The sequence below is a fragment of the Myotis lucifugus genome, unplaced genomic scaffold, assembly GCF_000147115.1.
Source record: "Myotis lucifugus unplaced genomic scaffold, Myoluc2.0 scaffold_7, whole genome shotgun sequence".
In the NCBI taxonomy this organism is placed as follows: domain Eukaryota; kingdom Metazoa; phylum Chordata; class Mammalia; order Chiroptera; family Vespertilionidae; genus Myotis; species Myotis lucifugus.
This window is the reverse complement of record NW_005871055.1, coordinates 13559160-13580080: the sequence shown is the minus strand read 5'-3', so window position 1 is coordinate 13580080 and position 20921 is coordinate 13559160. Positions and strand designations below refer to the sequence as shown.

At 43.3% G+C, this 20921-nt stretch overlaps 1 protein-coding gene across 3 annotated transcripts in view; it reads left to right on the top strand.

The window, feature by feature from the left end:
• Positions 1-11472, top strand: part of LCP1 (lymphocyte cytosolic protein 1) — a 64857-nt gene extending 53385 nt beyond the window's left edge. For all 3 annotated transcript variants that reach the window (XM_006083591.2, XM_023748944.1, XM_023748947.1), the window contains exons 14-16: positions 3623-3746; positions 6689-6813; positions 9625-11472. In XM_006083591.2, the coding sequence (XP_006083653.1) occupies positions 3623-3746; positions 6689-6813; positions 9625-9757 (382 nt within the window). In that variant the 3' untranslated portion in view covers positions 9758-11472. The remainder of the gene's footprint in view (positions 1-3622; positions 3747-6688; positions 6814-9624) is intronic.
• Positions 11473-20921: the final 9449 nt, after the last annotated feature.

Here is a 20921-nt window from a genome sequence, read left to right as displayed (position 1 = left end):
TTCTATTCTATTTTGAATTTCATAATATCTGAAAATCACCTTGTAATATAATCTTTGTTGTGGAAGTCTTATAAAAATGTGGCCCAAAGTCATACTTTATGGCTGGCATATATATAACAATGTCTAGTCTACTACTGCCACTGTTGCCACCTGGTTAATGTCACATTTCTCATGAGTGTCTACTATATAAGAATTGTGCATGTAAAAAAGTGGAGAGAGAAATACATTACTGTTGAAGGCGATGAAATGACTAAAAATTATGTAAATGCCACCAGAAGAAATGTATTTCTCTATGTGCTACACATTAACAGACCTATTAGAGGCAATTTTAGCTGGAATTTATTTCATTGGATTGCACAGATGTGCTAAGGTCATTTATCTGGGCAATGAAGGGCATGCCATTTTTTCCCCTGAGAACAAATAAGAGATGTATGTTTAAACCTTTCCCTTTTAGTAGCCTGAAAATAGTCCTCAAGGTGCAAAGCTGGCAAATAGTGTGTGTATAAATTTGGAGACAAAAGCCTGAAAGAAGTAGGCTGCCGGTTAGACTCCAGCAAATGAATACAGAGCCTGAGTTAGACAAATGAGAGGATTCTCCCCAAATCAAACAGTCTAGGACAGTGAATTTGGCATAGGTCCTTGAAAAACAAAACACAAAGGTTTGTCCTTCTGGTTCAAAAGTTAAATAAATAAAACAAGTGTTGGAAGGCAGGAAAGCAAAAAAGTAATGGCTGCAGCTCATGGAGGCCCACACGCACACACCTCTCCAATCCTGCTTGGTTGACTGAGACCCTGGCTGAAGCTGAGGCTCCTGATGCCTGTTCATTTTGACAGAGGAGAACTTTTCAGCACAGCACAGTTTTGCAAACACCTGTGGTACTGGGATCTTGTCTGGAGAGACCTATCAATAATAGCACAGTTGCCCCAAAACATATTTGATGATATGGAGTATTTCACAAGGAAAATCATAGGTAGACATAGGCCAAATTTATTTCTGTTTTAAATTTTTTATCTATATTTAAAGCTTAGAGTTGAGGCTCCAACCTAATTGTATCCTTCCTTCCCTTTGTTTTTACCACTGTCCTCACCAGCAACGCATGGGGCTCCATTTTAAACCTCTCCACCTCCCGTGAGGTGGCAGAAAGCCAAATTTGTGTTCACCAGAGCTCTGTGCCACTGTGAGGGGCCATTCTCAGACACCTGAATGCAGTGAGCTGCCGCCATGGTTTTCTCCATCTTTTTAAACTTCCCTGTTCTTTAGTAGCTTTTTAAAAATATTTTCATGGATAGACTTTTGTGTAAAGGTGAGCTTCTCCTCTGTGCCATTTGCTTCCCTAGCTCAAGAAGCAGGTCAAAAGCACTGCTTCTATCCATGTGAGAGCGTCAATAAAACAGGCTGGGGCTCTTGACAAAGAGAAGAATTCATTCCTGAGATGAGTGAAGCTGCTAGATGAAACTTTGTTTTCATCAAACTATACTGAGATATGACCTAAGGAGGCAAACACTAATGTACCATCCTCAATGACTTTACTAGGAAGAAATGCTTAAATGTTATGGTAGATGATAATAACTTAATACACATGGAAACAAGAAGCCAGTGTTGCCATAAAGCATCATCATTATGAACAGATCAAAACTAGGGCCTTTTTCTAAACTAGGGATATTTTAAAAATTTACCTGAGACTTATCCCATTTGTCCTCATTAGTCTTTCTCATTTTGGTCCCCTCTCTGGGTCCACATTAAATATTACCCATCTTGACTTTCTTTTTGCTTTCTATGGGAGAAACCATTCTATTTATTTCACCCACACTTCACTCCTCCATATACTAGATGCTCAGTATGTACTAGGCACTCTGCTAACCCCTGAAAACAATATGATGAACAAGGTTATGGATTTTGTCTGAGATGACATGGTAGGCAGAGACATGCACATCAACTCCATCAGAAGTTCTGGGAAACAAGTAAGTGCTTCACTGAAAATTGTTCAAAGAATTAGAAATCCCTTCCCAGAGAACAAAGCTGAATCAGAGAGTCAGGAGGATGCATGGTTTGGTCGGGGAGCTGCTGATGGTTCTGTGAGATTGAAACATGAGTGTGTTTGGGGAGTGGGGGGAGCTTGAGAATAAGGCCAAGAAGAGAGGAGGGAATAAGAAATAAGAGGTTCATTGAAAAGAGATACCAAGACCAAATTATGAAGGACCTCATGTACCATTCTAAGGAATTTGACCTGTATTCTTTGAGCCATGTCACTTTAAATGACATGACCAGAACTGTACTTTAGAAGGGAAATTCTATGAGGAGGAGAAGCAGAATGAAGAGGAGACAGTTGATTTGAGGGTGTTTGAAGAGGTATAATTGAGATGACTTTGATGCCAGATTGGTAAACATAATTACACACACACACACACACACACACACACACACACACACACGGTGGAGCAAAAGTAGGTTTATAATTATTTGTATGGAAAATAATAATAATACAAGAATAAACTCTGTATTTCACATACTCTCAAATATGAACCTATTTCTGCCCTGCCTGTATATAATTGCAGGAGCTCTTTTCCTCCCGGCTACAATGATGAAAAGATGCTGTAACCTGGAGGAAGCAGGGCATCACTCCTATTTCAGAGATTAAACTTGAAAGCCATGTGGGAAATTGTGGGAAAATTGTGTTTTCCATAGAATCAGTAATTGGGAAAGTACACCCGATGGATTATGTACACAATCCTAGGCAACCAACTAGAGGGTGACCTCATTTGAGTAGGCCCTCCCTCCAGACAATGGCAGGATACTTGAGTTTCAGAGTGAACAGTACACACTGAAACTCTAGCCCTGAAAGTTTTACATGGGTAATTTGACCCTCTCCTGCAAGCCTGAACCTTTAGGCCAACAAACCTGCTCAAATGCTTGGCTTTCTTCTGTGTATTTCACCTTTCAGAGGGAGTTGCCTTAGGGAATGGTGAGTCTTATCTGTTCCATGAAATGTTAAGAGCTTTGAAGCGTCCTAATAAGTTTCACAAACAAAACCAATTCTTATAACACTATCTAAGGTGATTCTTACTCTCAGACTGGAGCTTAACTTTGGTTTCTACTTTAAAGTGACCTTCACTGTGAGGTATTCCTAACATTTCTGTTCTATGATATAAGAAGGAAACTCTTTTACATACATATATTTAATATGTTGGCTACTTGGGCCTTTCTAACATTGACTTTTTCCTTCTTTGTTTATGGTTCCTTTAAGCAAAGCATTACTGGTTCAGATCTTTTGCATCATTTCCCTTCCCTTGCTTCTCTTCTCATCTGCCTTCTCTTCCGACCCAAGAAGCAATGACAGTGCTTAGGAAATATTTGCTCTGCATCTCATTCTAACAATCATAAAGTTATATTTTAAGTTATCCTAAAAAGAACTAATGTGTGTGTGTGTGTGTATGTGTGTATGTGTGTGTATATATATATATATATATATTTCCCCCCCAACCCCCACTAATATAACGGTGCCCAGGCTATCTTTTGTGACATACCTAGAAAGAAAAGATATTTTCTACCTTAGCTACTTTCTGTGATATTGAAATATTTAGCAACTTTTTTTCCAAAAAATCATTCTTGATTTTTGTTCAGGTACACACTGAATATTCTGGAAGAAATTGGAGGTGGGCAGAAGGTCAATGATGAGATTATTGTCAACTGGGTAAATGAAACATTGAAGGAAGCAGAGAAACGTTCATCCATCTCTAGTTTCAAGGTAAAATTCTTAGTCTACTGCTCATGACCACCTGAGCTCCATGCTTATCATTACTGTTTTCTATCTGTTTTAAAGTGACCTTAAGTATGAGGTAGTTCAGGTTCCCCTCCAATTTTGATTTTGCAGAATGACCCATTATTGTTTTGATGTTCATAGCTATTTCATTGACAAATATCTTGTCACTTTCTCCTGTAATAATTAATTTTAAAAACCAATCATATTTACGTACATTTTAGGTTTTGTTCTTATAAAGTAATAACAAATATGATAATATTTTTTAATCTTTATTGTTAAAAGTATTACATATGCCCCCTTTTTTTCTCATTGACCTCTCCCACCTCGCACCCACCCCACCCCAGGTCTTCACCAGCCTATTGTCTGTGTCCGTGGGTTATGCATATATTCATACTAGAGGCCTGGTGCACAAAATTTGTGCACAGGAGGGGGGGGTCCCTCAGCCCAGCCTGCACCCTCTCCAATCTGGGACCCTTAAGGGGATCAGGCCTAAACCAGCAGTCAGACATCCCTCTAACAATCTGGGGCTGCTGGCTCCTAACCACTCACCTGCCTGCCTGCCTGCCTGATCACCCCTAACCACTCTGCCTGCCTGCCTGATCACCCCTAGCCCTTCTGCCTGCCTGCTTGATCACCCCTAACTGCCCTCCCCTGCCGGCCTGATTGCCCCTAACTGCCCTCCCCTGCCAGCCTGATCATCCCAAACTGCTCTCCCCTGCTGGCCTGATCACCCCTAAACACCTCTGCCTCAGCCCTCTGCCACAGTGGCTATGTCCAGAAGGAGGACCGGACAACCGGAAGATGTCTGGTTGACCTGGTCTAATTAGCATATTACCCTTTTATTAGCATAGATGAGTTCATTGGTTGATCTCTCCCCCACTTCCCTCCCCTGCCTTCTCTCTGAGGTTTGACAGTCTGTCGATGCTTCTATGTCTCTGGGTCTATTTTTGTTCATCAGTTTATGTTCTTCATTAGATTCCACATATGAGTGAGACCATGTTTTGATAATATTCTTAAAATGTGCACAGCTCCATGATTCAGATTGTTAACATTATGATGGTGAAATATAAAATGCTAAAAGATCTCCCATGCAGTATTTTCTGAGAAAAAAGCAGTTGAGCACTTGTATCCAAATCCCATTTTTATTCATAATAATAGCATTATCTTTTATTAAATTTCTTAGCTCATGTTTTATACATTAACAGGATCTTTCCTCAAGGGACCTATACACTTGATCCATATTATAATATCTATGCCATCTTATCTACATTTTTCTGGTTTAAAGGTCAATATTTGGAGAAAGGACCACTTTGGAGTTGTATTAACAGGTTCAGTGAGGCAGTTGATCATGATATCAATCCTCTGCTTCAAAATCAAGAAAAAAAGTAAAATCTCCTTCCACCAGAAAGGGCAGAAAGATTGGGCTGTACCAGGAGTGCCCAGTCCCAGTGAGTTCATCACACATAGCAGTCCTTTCTGTCCCCCCTCCACCTTACCGTTCAGTCTGAATTGCTGAGTGGAGGTATGGAGGCTGGTGAGAGAAAGATAGTTGGAAAGGTGGTGGACAAGAGCAAAGGAGAAGGGCTTGCCCCATACGCTCTGAGTACCAGGGCTCCTTGTTTTTAATGTCTCCTTTCATCTTCACAGACATTGTGAAGTCAGATTTATGGTTTTTCTCACATTATAGGTGAGGAACCTGGAGCTCAAGTAACTCCTGACGTTAGTGCTAGTGATTGCAGGTGAGGGTCCATCAGTGAGGAGAAAGTGTCTTTTACCTGTGGGTGAGGTTGCAAAGAGTGTATCTGTAGGTCACTTAACCATTACTATGACCATCAAAACGTTTACAAATGCTAAAGAAAGAGACCTTGGTTTTGAGTCAGAATACCTGGGTTCAAATCCCAGCTCCACCACTTATCAGCAACTTACTTAACCTCAGAAACTTCCTTTACTCACTGTAAATTAAATTCAGGTGCCTATATCTTTGGTGACAAGTGAGAAAATTTATTTTAAAAGGTGAAAGGATTAAGCAAAAAAAAATTTTTTAATTCATAAACACAGACAACATGATGGTGATTACCGGAGGGAAAGGGGGTAATGGAGATAGAAGAGAGCAAAGGGGGATAAATGATGATGGACGAAGACTTGACTTGGAGTGGTGAACACACAATACAATACAGATGATGTATTGTAGAATTGTACACTTGAAACCTATATAATTTTATTAACCATGTCACCCCAATAAATTCAATAAAAAAGAGAAAAAAATAATTATTGTAAGAAGAGAAGAAAATTCAACCTACAATTATTTTTTTTTAAAAAAAAAGTGCTGAGCAAACTGTGAAACACCAACAAATATTAGTTACTGTCATTTCATTTAATCACATAATTGCCAACACTGTCTCCCTGGACCTATGGACTCTTTTCTTTCCTTGAGGTCTCCAAGAAATGAGCATCTACTGAAACTCCTGTCCAACTGAGCCCTTGTCACTATCCCTGCCCATCACCTCCGGGATATCCCCCAAAATGAAGCAAGGTTTCTCCTAGCATCTTTGGTCTCTCCTTCTTGATGGTTTTTTTTAAATCAAATCTTTCCTTCCTCTGTTCATACCAGTAGTTACATTAAACATTTCAACCTCTCTGCTTTTCTCTAGTTGTGCTTACTTTCATTCACGCGCTATTTGAGAATGGCTCCCTGCCTATTGGTAGACAATAGGTTTCCTCTGCTTATTGAGCTACTTAGGAAGTTACTAATGCCTCTACTGAAACTACAATTGATTTGAAACTACAATTAATGTGCAACACTGTTGCATTTTCCAGACCAGCAGTATATATTTCATATTTAAGAGGAAAGAACTACCCACTTCCCTTGAACGAAATAAAAGTAACCTGGGAGCATACTGATAAAACCCACCCTTCTCTGTGTGCAGGACCCGAAGATTAGTACAAGTTTGCCTGTCCTGGATCTCATCGACGCCATTCAACCAGGTTCCATTAACTATGACCTTCTGAAGACAGAGAACCTGAATGATGAAGAGAAACTCAACAATGCAAAGTACGTAAATAGACCTGAGGTCAGAGAGGGAAGGACCCAACTGGCAACTGGATACCTATAAAGTCTATTGTTTGTGCCTTTGTGCAAACACTTTAGTTTCACTACTGATGCTTTTTCTTCTTGTGACTTGTTGTGTCCCATCTTATTATCTAATTATTTTAGATATTGTGCAATAGTAGTTTTAAGTCTCCTGGGATTAGAGAGAGCAAGACAAAAAGCAAGTGTATTCTTCCAATTGATAAGCAACCTTATATTTTCATAAAACCAATTTTCTAAACATAATTATAGGACACTTTATTTAGTTCGTATGGCAGGCCCGAACACAAACACCCTTTTTGTGAAAATCCATGTACACAAATGGGCAGGGGATGGGATTCAAGATCAGAGCCTTCTCCTGCTTGGAAGCAACTGCCATTTGCTTTACCACATAGAGTGGGGGTCAGCAGACAACTATATAGTCTGGCCTGTCATCTGCTTTTATAAAGTTTTATTGAAACACATCTGTGCTTATTTATCCATATTTTTATAGCTGCTTCCCTACTGCAATGGCAGAGTTGACTAGTTGTGGCAAAGCCCACAAAGTCTGAAATATTAACTATCTGATCCTTTGTGGGAAGTTTGCTGACCTCTACTCTAGAGAAGCACCTTTCTCAGAAAAGCTTGTACTACTTTCTGAGGGCTGCCATAGCAAAATACCTACAAGCAAGGTGACTTCAAAGAAATTTGTTCTCTCACAGTGTAGAGGGTACATGTCCAAGATCAAGTGTCAGCAGTGTTGGTTCCTTCTGAGGGCTATGAGGGAAAGTCTGTTCCATACCCCTCTCCTGCCTTCTGGCCTTGGCCAGCAAGCCTTGGCTTGTAAATGTATTACTCCAATCTCTGCCCCCATCTTCACATGGCCTTCTTCCCTGTGTCTGTGACTTCACATGGCTATCTTCCCTCTGTGTGTGTGTCTGTGTCTCTTCCACTGTTCTTATAAAGACTCCAAGTCATATTGTATTAGGGCCCCACATTACTCCCGCATGACCTCATCTTAACTAATTATATCTTTAAAAACCTTATACCAAATGAGGTCAGAATCGGAGGTCCTAGGGGAGAGGACTTTTACATACCCTTTTTGAGGGACACAATTCAACCCCAACAGTGTCCTCTCTGATCCCAATTTGGGGAAGTGGGGACCTGTGTTTCGGGTATGCTGATGTTTAGCACAACATAATGAAGAGAAGATAAATAATTAAATGACAATTACAATACAGTGTGATGGGTGGTATGGAAGGGGGAGTACAGGGTGCTATCAAGGAGACAGAAAAGAAATGGGAGCTCTGCAGAACAAATGACATCAATGCTGAGATGACAAGTAAGAAGGAGCTAGACAGGGAAGGAGATAAGAAAACACTCCAAGTAAAGGGAAGAACACCCAGAATGTATGAAGACCCAGAATTTTTTTTTTACCTCAAAAAGACCTTGAGTCTAGATGTTCAAGATGGATATGATTAGGTTTAAGGAACTTGCCCAAAATTGTACAATTATTAAGTGGTTCTGCTAAGATTCAAAGTCTGACTTCAAGGCCCAGGCTCCTAACCACTATCCTACAAGGGCAAGATGCAAAATTACTTTTAAAATGGGTAAAAGGAATTATGAAAAAAAATCTTAAATATGTTATGGTGGCAAGGTTGTGCATGATTTTTGAAGCTCTGTTTTTTCTTTATATTTTATAATGGAAGATACATTTATTTCATTAATAATTAATATAGAGGAATTGATTGAGAGATGGACAAGAAGAATGGGGACTACCCCAGCCTGGTACTCTTAATTTAATTGATCCATAAAGTAAAAATAAAGTTATTTTAGGGGAACAGGAGGAGTGATGGGGCCTTGGGAACAATGGAGAATCTCTGGAGTAGTCATCGTAAGTTACTGGGTAATAAACAAAGTGAATGAAAGAAGTGATAGGTAGTAATGTCGGCACATTTGAAAATAGATTAAGCTAATTATCTTCCTATAGCTATAAATAGAGCAAAATGTTCTGATGCAACTATGATCATTTTATGTGGAGAATGTATAATATAAAACTCTGGCTATTCTAGTGTTATTGCAACATAAATAAATACATGTATATCTGCACAAGAACTGGAATGGAACAAGGAATAAAATAATTGATTTGTAAGGTCAAAGTATTGAAATATAGTCTGTAAACTTTTGTAGGTGAAATATAGACTGCTAACTTTTCCTAGCACACATTCTTCTCCAGTTTGATGACTCTTTTCTACTGCTATATAGCCCAAGAAAATACTCATCATGAAAGCATCCAAAGTGGCAGGAGCTAGGAAAATATCTAAGGACAAGTAATACATTTGGTATAGTAGACAGCAAGTCTGATGGAGTCAGGAGTTTTATCAAGCCAAGATTTGCCCATAAAAGTGAGAGGATGTCAGTGACTGGCTCTAACCATACCAGGAGTGAGCTTTGTGTTATATATAGTTTGCAGTAGTGTACGGTATAGAATGATTATACCAATATCCTGAGGGTCCCCTTCATACTTTGCACAATATCTAAGGTGCAATAGAAGATAAGAAAATTCAACCTACAATTATTTTTTTTTTAAAAAAAGTGCTGAGCAAACTGTGAAACACCAACAAATATTAGTTACTGTCATTTCATTTAATCACATAATTGCCAACACTGTCTCCCTGGACCTATGGACTCTTTTCTTTCCTTGAGGTCTCCAAGAAATGAGCATCTTCATCATCTATGAAGAATCATACTTTGTTGCTCTGGCTCTTCTCATTCTTCTTGTTTTCTCCCTTTTAGGTATGCCATCTCTATGGCCCGAAAAATTGGAGCAAGAGTGTATGCCCTTCCAGAAGACCTGGTTGAAGTGAACCCCAAAATGGTCATGACAGTGTTTGCTTGCCTCATGGGGAAAGGAATGAAGAGGGTGTAAGGCCCAGTGGAGTGGGGCTGGAGGTGGCACACCTGACTGCTCAGCACTAGATGCTCCTAGGAAGCACAGAGATGATTCCAGCCATTCCAAACTTTTCAACTTGGTGACATCATACAAGATTCCAAAAAAGTGTATATTTGTTCAGCCAGGTAGCCTCTCCTGTAGTTAACAAAAAGTGCTTCATTCTTTGCAAAAGATCCAATTCTTTACAAATATTTTTTTACCATTGAATTTATTGCTTCTTTGAAAATCTAGAGAAAAAAAGAACTTATTTTCCTGGTACCATTCCTGCTTCCTGCCATTAGTCAAGTATAGAAGCTGCAGTGTTATTAATTTTAATATAGTCTTTCAACCAGCTTAATTTGGCTGCGTTTTTGTTTAAGGTGAGGATCAGCAGAGGAAATCATCAAACCAGTCCCAAAACCTGTTTCTGGAGGCCAGCCTTTGATCTGTGACAAGCCTCTCTTTCTGTTCCCCTACTCCTTCACTCTACTTCCCTGTGACTTTGCTATCCACCCTCTCAGAACTGTGCCTTTTCCGTGACCCACCACTGTAGACCATTCCTGCCTCTGGGCCATTTGGAGCATCTGACAAATCAGTCAGGCTACTGGGGTCCTAATAGTCTCCAGGAACCTGTAGGAAAGTAAGACTCATCATCAGAGCTTTTCCTCAGAACTAGGGTCCCATTTGTTATCAGTTTTTAGTTTTCTTTTCAGCCAGTAGGAAGCCTTCTGTTTTTAACCCTAAGATTTGTGCTCATACCATATCTAACATTTTTATTTATTTATTGTTTTGTTTTGTTTCTAACACCTTTAATGTTATGCTCTTGGTTAGATCCAAGCAGAATGTAATTGAGCAGCAAACCACCAGGGGCCAGCATGAAGCCACAAAAAAGCATCTATCTATCCTTTGGTGCTGCCTCTCCATGTCCTGAGCCCTACATGTTAGTCCTAGTTATCATGGTATGCCTAAATATCTGGGGAGTGGGAACAATCCTGCTCTGCTTTAATTTGCTCTGAGATCTTAATGTATCTGATTGCTGCCAGGCCATATTATCAATGTTTACTTTTTTGGTACTGTAAAAGCTTTTTACAACCCCCAAACTCCCAGGGGACAATATGTGCCAATGAACAGGGACCCCAGCTTACCCCCCAACACCGACACACACACACACACACACACACACACACACACACACACACCCCTACCCATACCTAGTCATATGTCAAACTGGATAAGAACTGGCTAAGTTGCTTTACAAAGATCTAATTTACTGGGTATTTAAAGAATTTCTAAATAAAACCAAAGGGACAGTGTGAATTTGAGCAAACCTAATAGGTTATACAATTTCATGTAAAGCTACTGAAAGCTAAAAAACAACAGGACATTATGAACCAAAGCTAGACTTTCTCTATAGTGCTGAAAGGGCTCATCAGTGAGGTATCTTCTTTAGCGGTGGTATGTCATGAAACTTAGCTATTTCTCAAAGCAATTGGAAATATCACCCCAAATCTGTTCCTTGGCAGTGGGCTCAGGAAGCCAATGTGTGGCTTCTGTGGCATCTGAATGCTAAGTGGTTGGTTTTATCTTACTCTGCACTTAATGTAGCCTCCGATGATTCTCTTCCATTTGCTTGCAGGAAGAATGTTACCGCCTTAATTGAAAATGAAGCTAATGTTCAAAATCTTTCCAAATAAAATGTTCCTTTTATTGCATGTCCTTTGATGGTTTTATAACTTATTCATTCATTCATTCAGCCAGCACTCATTGAGTGCCTAATTGAGTGCCAGACACTATGCAAAGTTTGGGGAATATGCCTATAAGTGAGACAGGCATTGCAGTCCATTGATCAGGAAGTGCAGTAAGTGATTAATAAGGGCAGGGTCAGACTTGAGCTTAGAGAAAACAGTCTAAGAAATATTTTGGTTGAAAACTGAAGAATAGGTTGGAGGTAGTTTGACAAAGCAAAGGCTAAAATTAGAGTGGAGACACAAGTTCTCAGAAACACACTGAACCCAGTCGTGAACAAAAGCCAGACTTGGATATTGATGCCACACAGCTTTTAGCATAATTTGAGAAGGAATCTTTTGGATTGGCAGTGCCAAGGGTCTCCTCCCTAGCCTGGCTGGGCCTCACTTTGGCAGGCTGAGGGAAGGGATGTTGCTGAGGTATTCTGCTGCAGTGGCTCCCCGCCAGGTGGGCTGCTGTGACGGAAAAGCATCTATGTAGCATGGTCACTTTCTTACCAGGAGGCACCACACACCCACACAGCTTCTAGGAAGCCGGGCTTTTGTGCGTAAGCTGTGTGTCCTGGCTGCACTAGCAGGAGCTTTTGGCGATGGCTCATTCCTGGCCAGAACATTCCTGCAGCTCTGCACTTCCCTACAAATAAAGGGGTTACAAATAGTAACTGTTTTTTGCACAAGACTGCACTGATAGGTCTCCTGAACGAGTTCTGGATAGCAGAATAAGTACTCTCAAGAAAGGAAAACCAAGACTCTCCTGAAGAAGAAAAGGACAAAGGAATGCAGCAATCTCATCATGATCATTTTTCAAATTTAAAGTTTATTGCTACATTTTAAATAGTCAGTCCAAGTATGGCATCAAAAATTAAAATTGTACCAAAGGGTCCACAATGGAAAGTAGGCCACCTTCCCACCCCCATGTCTAGTGTGCTTTGAAGCCAATTTTGTGAGCCTATGGTTAAACCATTGTTTGCTTGAAATTGCCCATGATGGGGGTAGTTACACCACAGATATAATCTAACTCTATAAATGGGAGCTTTTTTAAAATCTCCAGAGAGTTAGTTTATCAACCACCAGTATCTCTGTCCTAGTCCTCCAGTTTCCCTCCTAGTCAACAACTACTGTTACCAACTTCTTTCGTATTCTCCTAGTAATATTCTCTGCACATTATACATGCACACCTTTTTAAATTACAAACTATATTACAAACTTACTTATTACACATCATTCTGCATCTCACTTTTTTCACTTATCGCATCTTGGAGACTGTGCCATATTGGTACATGTTAATCTGCCTCAATCTTTTCAACAGATGCTTAGTAGTCTTAGTGGCTCATAAAGAGATATTTAAGCTTTCCTCCGTGCATAATAGTTTCTAGTGGTTCTCAACCTTCTGGCCCTTTAAATACAGTTCCTCATGTTGTGACCCAAACATAAAATTTATTTTCGTTACTACTTCATAACTGTAATGTTGCTACTGTTATGAATCGTAATGTAAATATCTGATATGCAGGATGGTCTTAGGCGACCCCTGTGAAAGGGTTGTTCAACCACCAAAGGGGTCGCGACCCACAGGTTGAGAACCTCTGGTTTAAATCGTTTGCCTTAGCGCATAAGGCCACAATAATATTATACCCACTTCTTGTGCACACAATGTTAATTTTAACTTGATAGGTACTTATCAAGTTCCTACTCTAGTAAAGGTATTGAACATTGGACAGCAAAACATAGAAACATAGATTCTCCTCTTAAGTTTCCTCAAATTATTTGACAAAGAACCATGAACTGAGATGGCCCCTCAAGCTGATTCCAAATTCTCCACTTTATGTCTAAGGAGACATGTTAATCCAGCAAGGAGATAATGTGCACGTGTGCATGCATACACACAAAACATAATAAAAAGCAGAATGTAATAAATGCTATAACAAAGTTGTAAACGTTTGAGAGCTCGTGGAAAATTAGCTCTGAATGAAGGGTTTGCAGAAGTTTTGTTCTAACCTTTGGCCATGTGGATGAAATGCTAGCAGCGTTCTCTTAGTGAACTTTGCATTGTTTTGCCCAGCACATCCCTGCCAGCCTCATGACCCACAGACCAGAGCAGATGCTCAGAACAAGTTAACAGCCCAGACTGATTCTCTTGCAAAATCCAGTCACTGACGGTTTCCTAATAAAATTCCAGTAATTAAACTCTCAGCTGCCAAACACTGCTCTTTACTCAGAGTTCTCTCCTTCCATTTCTGAAAGACAGTTCACCAACTGTGTCTGTGCATGGGTGACAGAAAAAAAATCATGTAAATATTTTCTCATGTCTAAAGTCTACGTGTATTTAATAACTCACCGTATGTGAGGCACAAAAACATAGTCTAGTCAATATTTACTATCTCATCATTAACTTAGCAAAATGGCAGTAACATTTATCTTATCAGGTTTGTCAAAATTGAGGAGTTCCAGCTATACAAGTATTTTGGTTAATATAGAGCTATCATACATCAAGAGAATTAGAATGGGACAACGGGGTGTCAACGACCCAGGCAGAGCTGAGGCACTGGAAGGAGAAGTGCCCACCCACCCCTCCTGTAAGCTATGGGCACCATCCCCAATATGAGTCTGTTTAAACCATCCTGACCGGGACCAGGATACTCCTACAGAACCCAGCCCAAAGAGGACATACAAGTGGCCAATAGACATACGTAAAAATGTTCAATGTCACTAAGCATCCAAGAGATGCAAATTAAAATGATAATGAGGTATCACCTCACACCTGCCAGAATGGCTACCATCAATAAATCAACAAACAGCAACTGCTGGTGAGGATGTAGAGAAAAGGGAACCCTAGTGCACTGCTGGTGGGAATGCAGACTGGTGCAGACACTGTGGAAAACAGTATGGAGTTTCTTCAAAATTAAAAATTGAATTGCCTTTTGACCCTGCCATCCCACTTTTGGGAATAGATCCTAAGAATACTGAAACACCAATCAGAAAGAATATATGCACCCCTATGTTTATAGCAACATTATTTACAATAACTAAGATCTGGGAACAGCCCAAGTGCCCATCAGTAGATGAGTGGATAAAAATGCTATGGCACATGCACACGATGGCATACTATGCGGCTGTTAAAAAGAAGGATCTCTTACTCTTTGAGACATCATGGAGGGACCTGGAGAGTATTATGCTAAGTGAAATAAGCCAGTCAGAGAAAGACAAGTATCTCATGATCTCACTTATATGTGAAATCTAGGGGAAAAATTTGTCAAACAAAAAGGGTCTAGAGACATGGAACAGACTGACAGATCTCAGAGGGGAGGGTTGTGGGGAAGACAGAAGAGATCAACCAAAGAACTTATATGCATATATGCATAACCCATGGACACAGACAATAGTGTAGCGAAGTTCTATGGTAGAGCCAGGGCTGGGTGAAGGGGGAAATTGGGGGTAAAATAGGGGACATATGTAGTACTATCAACAATGAAAAGTGAACTTAAAAACAGAGGATTAGAATGTATGCACATACTTAATTCTGAATCTATGTGTAACCTAACATGAAAGTTGATGACTCAATAGTCATTTCTGGACTTGGCTGTCCCATGAGCCCACTTTACTAGTCCCAAATGTTTAAACTTCCTTGCTCTAAGTGTGGTTCTCAGACCAGAAGCACCTTGAGGCTGATTAGAAATGCAGTCTCAGCCCCCACCCCAGTCCTACTAAATCAGAATCTGCATTTTAATAAGATCCCAAATTAATTTGTACACACATTAAAGTTTGAAAAACACTGTCCTAAAAAAATAGAAGTTGTCTTAAAAGATCTTCAGCTGACAGTTACATTAATTAGCTGTAAATTAAATTACACTTTCTCAATTACACTAGACTTGAGAGATTAAAATAACTTTTCCCTGTTCTCCCATCCGCAATATCCATTTGAAATAGAGTGGCTCTCCTTCCATTTGGGTGCACCCAGCCTTGGCCTTTGCTGTCTCCCTCCCCCTTAGTCCCTCTCTTCCTGGTGGCACCCATTCCCAGAAAGTGCTACATCTTCCTGGTCCTGCTAGGTACAATTAAGGTGTTTCTTAGCACAACCTCTTGCTGGCTGCCTATGACTTCCACTTTAATGCATCTGACCTGGTGGCATATCACTTAAGTCTTCCCTCCTTTCATTACCTACATCAAAACTACTGGCTTTTACTCCCACAGTCTCTGGAGCAATCTCTCTATGACTTCCAGTGACAGCTAGGAAACTTAGTAAACCAGATTGTCCCAGGGGTTGGGGTTCATGGCCCTCCAGTGTCTACTCTTTTCTGCCCCAACACATGCACTTCGCAATGATTTTTTGGGAGTGCAGCTTCATCATTGTTATCTTTGCCAATTCCCTAATGACAAAGAGAAAAAGAGGAGAGTGTTTTCCAAGTGAACAACTCTAATGTTCAAAGGTCCAGAGGATGGAAGAAGTTCGTTATATTTGAGGAACTGAAACACTATTATGACTGATGGGGAGTGAGAATTGTCATATGAACTAGTGAAAGGTTTGAGTGATTCTCGGGCGTTAGGGTGCTTAGGAATCACCTAGGGAACTTGTTAAAATACAAAATTTCCTGATTCCCTCTTGAGATTCAATGCCCATAGGTCTTTGTCCTCAAGAATTTCCACAAACACCCTAAGCAATTCTGTGACTCACAGACCACCCATAGAGAACCTGACCAGCTGTTCTAAATACTGGCTGCACATTGGAATCATCTCAGGAGCTTAAAAAATGCTGATGCCTATACTCCTCCCTCTAGATCCTGTTATAATTGATCTGATGTTCCACCAGGGCAGCTGGGTATTTAAGATCCCCAAATGACTCTGATATGCAGTCAAATTTGAGAACAGTGGCCTATGGCCTGGAGTGCTCTTCAAGGGGCAGGGCTGGGTGGAGCATCTTTAAAAGTGGAGAGACTGATAAAAGGGAGTGGTGATTTACAAAAAGGAAATGAAGGATTGGAAGTTTCCAAAGACAAACCTTGCTTTCTTCACAATGTAACTACCTAGTCAACACACATTTGCCTGTCTGGGTGCCAAGTAACCCTCTTCATGCCCCAAGTCTCAGGCTCCATCTTAGAAGCCAAAGCAAGGGAATCAGAACCTGGGACAACGTTTTCTGCCCTCAAGCTTCAAATCCCCCTCCTCAGTGACTTCTGAGATATCATCATCCTTCTCAGAGAGGAAAACATAAGGGGGCCAGATATGCCAGACCTTTGTGCAAATTATAACACTGCTTCACTCTCCATGAATAACCATGAGAGACAATGTTTGGAGGGGAAAACATGTATAATTATGTGTCTTCAGAACCTCCCAAGATTATGCAGTTTTAATGGCTGAATAGTTTTGAAAGGAAAACTTGTAAATTGAGCTGCACCTAAACTCATAATAAAATGCCATTAAATGAATTGCCTCTCTCAGTGCTTACCTAACAATAAGCCTGTGCTGCATGTCTAAGTCAGGCCACCCAAGATGGCAATGACATTGGCCCTTATCCTTGGGCCCCTCCATTTGAGAGGAAGGCAAAACAGAGAACTCCTCAGAGGGGAGGTTATCTTCTCAGGCAGTCTTGTAAAAGGCTCTTGAAGGAACACTTGCCATATTGTTTTTACCACCTAATACTCCAAGTTGGCTGGAGAACAAATGTACAAATTATCTGAGTTCCAGGTGGCATAATTCAATCAGATAGATCTCCAGGCCTAGATTGCCTTCTGGGGCACTGATTCATCACCTACCTCTCTGGGAGCAGCAGAGAAAGAGGTCCAGCTGTCTCCATAGTCACAGTGAGCTGGATAAGGCTCCAGGCACAGAATATGTTGCCCATCAGCTCCCTCCCAGGATTATCTTTTTAATGTAAATGGGACAGAGCACCTGTTTTGTCAGTTTCAAATGTTATGTCACTGAATTCTCACAACAGCCCTCAGAGGTAGGTTTTAATCCATTTTGAGTTAATTCTTTTATATGCTATAAGAAGGTGGTCTAGTTCATTGTTTTGCATGTATCTGTCCAGTTTTCCCAACACCATTTATTGAAAAGATTGTCTTTATCCCATTATATATTCTTGCTTCCTTTATTATAGATTCATTGAACATATAGAAGTAGGTTTATTTCTGGGCTCTCTATTCTGTTTCATTGATCTATACATCTGTCTTTATGCCAGTACCATACTGGTTATTTACTTAGAGACCCAGTGCATGAATTCGTGCACTGGTGGGGTATGGCCGGCCCGGCCCCACTCGGCAGATCTGGGCCGGGACTATCAGAGGAGGAGATGGCGGGAGTTTGGTTGGCCAGCCTGCCCCGATTGGAGCCCAATCAGAGACAGGCCGGCTGGGAGGAGGGGCCGCGGGCAATTGGCCGGCCAGCCCTGCCCCCAATTGGGGTGGGGGGGGCCAATTGAGGGTGGGCCGGCCGTGGGGAGGGGCTGTGGGTGGTGGGCCAGCCAGACCCACCCCCGATTGGTGCAGGGGGGCCTATCAGGGGCAGAGCTGGCTGGGAGGAGGGGCCATGGGTGGTTGGCCAGCCCGCTCTGCCCCTGATCAGAGTGGGAGGGCTGATCGGGGGTGGAGCTGGCTGGGGGCGGGGGGGCCGTGGGCATATTGGGGTGGTAGGGGCCCATTGGGGGTGGGGCTGGCTAGGGGGAGGGGCTGCAGGAGGTTGGCCATCCAGCCTCGCCCCCTATTGGGGTATGGGTGCAATCAGGGGTGGGGCCATCCAGGGGGAGGACCTGTGGGCAGATTGGGGTGGTGAGGGACCATTTGGGGTGGGGCCGACCAGGGGGAGGGGCTGCAGGAGGTTGGCTGGCCGGCCCTGCCCACTATTGGGATGGGGGTGGTGATCAGGAGTGGGGCCAGGTGGGGAGAGGGGCTGCGAGCCAATCGGGGTGGGGCGGGCCTATTGGGGGCAGGGCTGGTGGAGGGGAAGGGTCATGGGGGGTTGGCTGCCTGACCCACCCCCTGATCCCTGATTGGCCAGTTCACTGGCCGCAGTGGGCATCATAGTGATCGGTCATTCCAGTCATTATGGTGTTCTGGTCTCTGGCTTTTCATATATATATATATTAGAGGCCAGGTGCATAAAATTTGTGCATGGGAGGGGGGTGTCCCTCAACCCGGCCTGCACCCTCTCTAACCCGGGACCCCTTGGGGGATGTCCAACTGCTGGTTTACCTCCAGTCAGACATCCCTTTCGCAATCCGGGACCACTCGCTCCTAACCACTCACCTGCCTGACGGCCTGATCCCCCTAACTGCTCTCCCCTGCCATCCTGATCCCCCTAACTGCTCTCCCCTGCCGGCCTGATCACCCTCAACTACCTTTGCCTTGGCCCTGACACCATGGCTTTGTCCAGAACGAAGTCCACTCTAATTAGCATATTACCCTTTTATTAGTATAGACTAGTAGCCCGGTGCACGAAATTCGTGCACTGGGGTGAGTGGGGGAGGAAAGGGGCCCCTCAGTCTGGCCTTCACCCTCTCCAATCTGAGACCCCTCAGGGAATGTCCAACTACCTGTCTGTGCCCACACTTTTAACAGATAACAGCTCCATTGTTGTTTCTTTCTTATGCTTAAAACCATTGGAATTAGTAGGTATTCAAAGTGTGTATACATTTTGGGGGGACACCCTGTATATCTCTAGTCAGCGGTGAAAGAAACCAACAGCAGATTTGGAACCCCCAGACAGGGAACCTCGCTCACTCCCCACATGTCTCCTCACTTCACTTTCCGCCTTCGTGGGCAGCAGGAGAATCAACGTTTTCTCTCATTAATTCGGAAAAGCACGTCCTGTCACCCGCTGCCTGGCAGGAGTGCGCTAGGCCCCAAGCAAGCGAGGCTCAGTCAGGGCAGCCTTCGCTCATGGGTGCTGGCACCCAAAGTGCACATTCCTCCTCTACAGTCGCCCCAACTATCCCACTGTTTCACTGAGAGGACAGAATTCCTCTCTGCCTCTGGGCTCTTGATCTTGAACGCTGACCGAAGGCACCTCAGCCAGGGCCGCCCGCACCCACCAGGTGTGTCTGTCTGCACCTGCTCCTGCCTCAGCACCTGCATTAACCCCCCAGAGGTGATCTCGTAGCTGCACTGGCCTCCGTGGGAACAGGGCATCACCACTCCGCCCTCTCACTGTCATCTCACAGGCGCCCACTCTCAGCACCCAGAAGACCCAGACACTCTCCAAAGGACGTGAGCACATCAGAGGGGATGTGTGCACATCCTGTGGGGGTGTTAGGCATGCAGGGTTGATGGAAGTGCGGTGGAGAGGCGGGGGGAACTTGTGCACGCCTTGGTTTGCAACTGTTGCAGGCGCGGGAGGGTGACAGTGTGCTGGGGGATGTTCGCATGCCGGGGGTATGTGCACACCGGAGGCCTCTGGCTTTGCAGATCCACAAACCCCCATGGTGCGGCCAGGAGGACGTCAGTCTGGCCCGCTACGGTGGCTGTCCCTGCGATCCTGCACCTTCTGGGCCAGGAGGCGGATCTTGCTCAGTCACTCCTGGACGCTGATGGCTGCCTCCCCGCCGTGAAGGGTCACGGATCTGAGTCCCGGGACCGCGGACAGCCTCAAGCACTGCCACCCCGCCCAGCAGGGTCACAGATCCGGGTCCCGGGACCGAGGACAGCCTCAAGCACTGCCCCCCGCCTGGCAGGGTCACAGATCTGAGTCCTGGACTGCGGACAGCCTCCCACGGTGCCCCCCGTCTGGCAGGGTCACAGATCTGGGTCCTGGACTGCGGACAGCCTCCCGCGGTGCCCCCCGCCCGGCAGGGTCACAGATCCGAGTCCCAAACCACAGACAGCCTTGCCTGCTGCCGCCTGCCTTCAGTATGCAAATTAGCCGCCATCTTGTTGCTTCAGGGTGGGGGTCCCCAATGGGGTGCCTGGCCAGTCTGGGTGAGGGGCTGAGGGCTGTTTTCAGGCTGGTGGGCGACTGAAGCTCCAAACCTCTCCTTTTTTTCTTTTTTCTTTTATTCTGGCATTTATTTACCTTCTATGCCTGTCACTGGAGCTGAGAGCTGGCTTTCTCTCTGAGGCTCGGCTGCTGAAAGCAGGTTTCTGGCCTTTGTTTACCTTCTGTATTCGAAACAATGTTGCGGTCTTGCTGGCTGAAGCCTGGCTGACTAAAGCCGGTTTCTGGGGTTTTGTTTAGCTTCTATATTTGTTACAATGTTTCAAACTGCAAGCTCAGAGGCCGGCAGTGCAGGCGGGGAAGCTTGGCTTCCTCTGTCACTGAAGCAAGGAAGCCTCCCTGTTTGCTTCAAGCTGCATGGCTGCCGGCCGCCATCTTGACTGGCAGTTAATTTGCATATCTCCCGGATTAGCCAATGGGAAGGGTAGTGGCCGTATGGCTAATTACCATGTTTCTCTTTTATTAGATAGGACTAGAGGCCAGGTACACGAAAATTC